Source organism: Myotis brandtii, unplaced genomic scaffold, assembly GCF_000412655.1.
Source record: "Myotis brandtii unplaced genomic scaffold, ASM41265v1 scaffold308, whole genome shotgun sequence".
NCBI classification, from domain to species: Eukaryota; Metazoa; Chordata; class Mammalia; order Chiroptera; family Vespertilionidae; genus Myotis; species Myotis brandtii.
In genome coordinates, this window is record NW_005361786.1 from 1,878,762 (window position 1) to 1,879,756 (window position 995).

General features: G+C 62.4%; 1 protein-coding gene across 5 annotated transcripts in view; it reads right to left on the bottom strand.

The window, feature by feature from the left end:
- Positions 1 to 6: 6 nt before the first annotated feature.
- CHD2 (chromodomain helicase DNA binding protein 2) overlaps positions 7 to 995 on the bottom strand; it is a 69,881-nt gene continuing 68,892 nt past the window's right edge. For all 5 annotated transcript variants that reach the window (XM_014542636.1, XM_014542637.1, XM_014542634.1 and 2 more), the window contains one exon: positions 7 to 750. In XM_014542636.1, the coding sequence (XP_014398122.1) occupies positions 417 to 750 (334 nt within the window). In that variant the 3' untranslated portion in view covers positions 7 to 416. The remainder of the gene's footprint in view (positions 751 to 995) is intronic.

Below are 995 nucleotides of genomic sequence, written 5' to 3' on the forward strand. Positions count from 1 at the left end.
ACCCACACCACGCACGGTCCAGCAGGCCCGGCGGCCCTCACGCACACCTTCCTTCCCGGACCCCGCGCCCAAGGCCTGGGCAGGGACCCTGACAATGAAACATTCGCGCCTGAGATCCCTTCCTCCCTCCCGGGGGAAACAGCCGCGAGGCTGGGACACAAAAGTCACTCTTCCTCCGAGCACCCCTCAGTGGGAGGCCAGAGCAGGCTGGAACGGATGGGGTGCCTTGAGCAGGAGGGGGCGACCAGACCGAGCCCCCACTCCCGGAGGCAGGCGCCCCTCAGCCGGTGAGCTGGCGGCAGCAGCGTGTCCAGAATCTCCACTTACTGGTCTAGGTAACGGGCTCCCGTTGGATCAGACCACAATCACCCGGGTGCGCGAGGCCTCTCGCTCTCCCCTTCCTCCTGGGCTGTCCTCTATGTTTTCCGAACATTCCAGTTATAATCTGGGTTGTTTTTCTGTTCTAGGGATCTCTCCAAAGGAGACCTGTGATCCAGGGGGGACTTGGAGTCGTGAGGAGATTTCTGAGAAGGGGGCGAGCGAGGATCGGAGACGGCAGGGTGCAGGGGGGGCAGGGGCTGTTTGTAGTCCCCCAATTTGTCTGTGTGGAAAGAGCGGTAGTGGTCTGAGGGTCCCTGGCCGTGGTAGCCCATCGGGGGGCGGTGGTCAGACATCCGTCGGAAATCCTGCTGGTGGTAGTTCTGGGGCCTGAACTCATCCGATCGCCTCCGCTTGGAGTCGTGGTGGTGCCTGCAACAGAGACGCAAGGATCAGCTGGGAGCACGGCCAGGCGCCCCCTTCCTTGCCCAGGGCTCTTCCTCAGGCCTCACATCACCAGGAACCACAAACAAAAGTGACCGCCCGCCAGCCTGGCTCAGGGGTTGAGCGTCGACCTCTGAACCAGGAGGTCACGGTTCGATTCCCGGTCAGGGCACATGCGGGCTCGATTCCCAGCAGGAGGCAGCCGATCAATGATTGTCTCCCATCACTGATAT